We start from the raw sequence: 2,779 nt of genomic DNA, 5'->3' as shown, positions 1-2,779 counted from the left end.
GAAAAATTCTAAGACTAACAAAATGGTGGTTGAAGGATCATAAAGATGATGAGTATAATAAAGAAATCATGAGAAAATGATTAGTTTTCTAATAACCAAGGGGTTATAAAATTCAATCAAGTACTCATAAAGACTGTTCTTACTCTATTTGAAACTCACTAAGTATTTTGGAGTAATTTTGGTAGAGCTTATGTTATGGTGAAAACTTGGGATCCTTTTGGTGGTGGAAAGTAGGGGTATTTCTATGCTTAGTAAAGGCTAGGGTTTGGTGGGACATTCTAGTCAATCAATGGGCATGAGTAATTGACCAAAAATCCCACCAAAAAAGGAAAAAAGAGCAATTTTAGGCTTCTAACCAGAGTGTGTACGCATTCTCATGGCTGCATACGCATTTGTACACACGAGTACGCACTCTTTGTAAGCCTTTTGGAACTTGGGCTTAAAAATCGGTATTGGGCTTGGAAATGGATTTGGACTTTGACTTGGTTTCTTGGGTTACATTTTGAACTCTATTAAGTCATTGGGCTTCACACATGGCACTGATAATTTTGGTATCGATTTGATTTCCAGTCATTAAGACAGAGGGGCTTGGACATAGGTTAGAACGAAATGGGGTGTCTACACCACCCTATCTCTCCAATGAGCATTTAAACATTCATGAGTGGCAGCTTTCACACTATTGAAATAGGTAGCCCTCTCTATGAATTACACCATGTAGCTTCGCACTAATATCAATGCATGAATTAAAAACTCAAGATTCTCAATGAATATTTATTCCATAAAATTAATCTACAAGTGAGTTTAATAAAGAGTAACAAGTGTGCATGTGCAAAAGTAGAAAATATAGTACATACACGACTTTTATAAATTGACACTATCAGTTATATTCAATACACAACTTATCATAGGCTTCCTGAGGGGTCAACTTCTTAGGTATTTCATCATAAAAAAAATCCTCACTATCACTATTACTCTCCACAATCACCTCATTAGTTTCGGCAATAAAAATCATATACTTACAACATTCATCCTCATACTCATCAGAAATATCAAGTATCAAGTTTTGTAGGCTCAGTTGAAATTCAGCAAGTTTGGCGTCTGTTTGTGGACGGTGCGGCCAATCAGAAGGGATCAGGGATAGAAATTGTGATAATCTGTCCAAACAGAATTACTTTAGAAAAATCCTTGAGGTTGGGGTTTGCAGCAACCAATAATGAGGCAGAATATGAGGCTTTATTAGCAGGGTTGGCAGCCATGCGCAAGCTCGAGGGTAAGGTGGTGAGAGCATATTGTGATTCAAGACTTATAGTTGGACAGGTTTGGGGTGATTTTGAAGCTAAAGACCTGAGGATGCTTTGGTACTTGAATCAAGTCAAACTTTTGTCAGGGGGCTTTCATTCCTTTACACTTGAATAGGTACCTCGAAGAAAAAATTCTCACGCTGATTCGCTCGTAACTCTGGCTACCACAAGTAGGGAGAATTTGCCTAGGATTATACTAGTGGAGGATTATGCATTACTTGCTTATGATATGCCGGTTCTAGTTCATGCCCATTTCACTTGGATGGGACCAAGTTGGATGAATCCATTGTTTACATTCCTCAGAAGTGGATTATTGCCCGAGGATAAAATCGAGGCAAAGAAAGTTCGTAGGAAAGCACTAAGATTTTGGCTATTCGAGGATCATAAATTATATAAACGCTCATATTCGAGGCCATATCTACTGTGCATTTATCCTGAGGTAGTGGAAATACTACTGGAGGAGTTGCTTGAGGGAATTTGTGGTAGTCATATAGGGGGTAGGTCACTTGCCCATAGAGCCTTAACGCAAGGTTTTTGGTGGCTGAGCATGCAAAAGTCCTCTCAAGAATATGTTAAGAAGTGTGATCAGTGTAGAGGTATTCTCCTAACGTTCATTAGCTAGGGGGAGTGCTAAATCCATTGAGTAGTCCTTGGCCTTTTGCACAATGGGAGCTGAATATCATGAGACCTTTCCCTAAGGCAATAGGGAATTGAAGGTATCTCCTTGTTGCAACTGACTATTTTACTAAATGGGTCGAGGCTGAACCATTGGCAAACATCCAAGATCAAGATGTTAAAAGGTTCATGTGGCGAAATATTGTAACGAGGTTTGAGGTCCCTAGCATACTTATCTCGGATAATGGGCTTCAATTTAATAGTAAATCCTTTTGGAGGTACTGTTGTGACTTAAGGATAAAAAATAGATATTCAACCCTATCGTACTGGCAAAGTAATGGACAAGCAGAGGCCACCAACAAAGTCATTGTGGATGGATTAAAGAAAAGATCGGAGGATGCCAAGGGGAAGTGGGTGGACGAGTTGCCCATGTTTTGTGGACATATTGCACAACTCCTAGAAGATCTACAGGCGAGAGCCCATTTTCCATGACGTATGGGTTTGAGGCAGTTATTCCTATTGAAACAGGTTTCCCAACATTAAGTTCCAACCAACTCCTCAGTGGCAACAATGACCGATTACTATCTCTTGATCTTGACTTAGCCGAGGAACAAAGGGAAATAGCTGCGGTCAGATTGGCATGGTACCAACAGAAACTTAGGCAAGGATTTGACAAAGGGATCAAGGTTAGGGTGTTCATTCCCGGAGATCTCGTTTTGCATAAAGTGGTCAGAAATCTAAGGAACCCCTTTTGGGGAAAACTGGGTCCTAATTGGGAAGGTCCTTACCGGGTAACTTCTATAGCGGAAATGGGGGCTTATCGGTTGGAAGATCTAGACGGGGTTGTAGTTCCTCGACCGTGA

The 2,779-nt window shown here is 40.1% G+C and overlaps 1 protein-coding gene across 1 annotated transcript; it reads left to right on the top strand.

Moving 5' to 3' along the window:
• Nucleotides 1-2,404: 2,404 nt before the first annotated feature.
• On the top strand, nt 2,405-2,779 carry LOC142628770 (uncharacterized). Its single transcript, XM_075802810.1, has one exon. It carries the CDS (start codon nt 2,405-2,407, stop codon nt 2,777-2,779), a length of 375 nt encoding a protein of 124 aa, XP_075658925.1.

The sequence above is a fragment of the Castanea sativa genome, chromosome 3 (assembly GCF_040712315.1).
Source record: "Castanea sativa cultivar Marrone di Chiusa Pesio chromosome 3, ASM4071231v1".
NCBI lineage: Eukaryota > Viridiplantae > Streptophyta > Magnoliopsida > Fagales > Fagaceae > Castanea > Castanea sativa.
This window is presented reverse-complemented; position numbering and strand designations above follow the sequence as displayed.

Coding starts and splice junctions, on each gene's coding strand:
- LOC142628770 (XM_075802810.1), top strand. CDS start 2,405: ATGACGTATGGGTTTGAGGCAGTTATTCCTATTGAAACAGGTTTCCCA.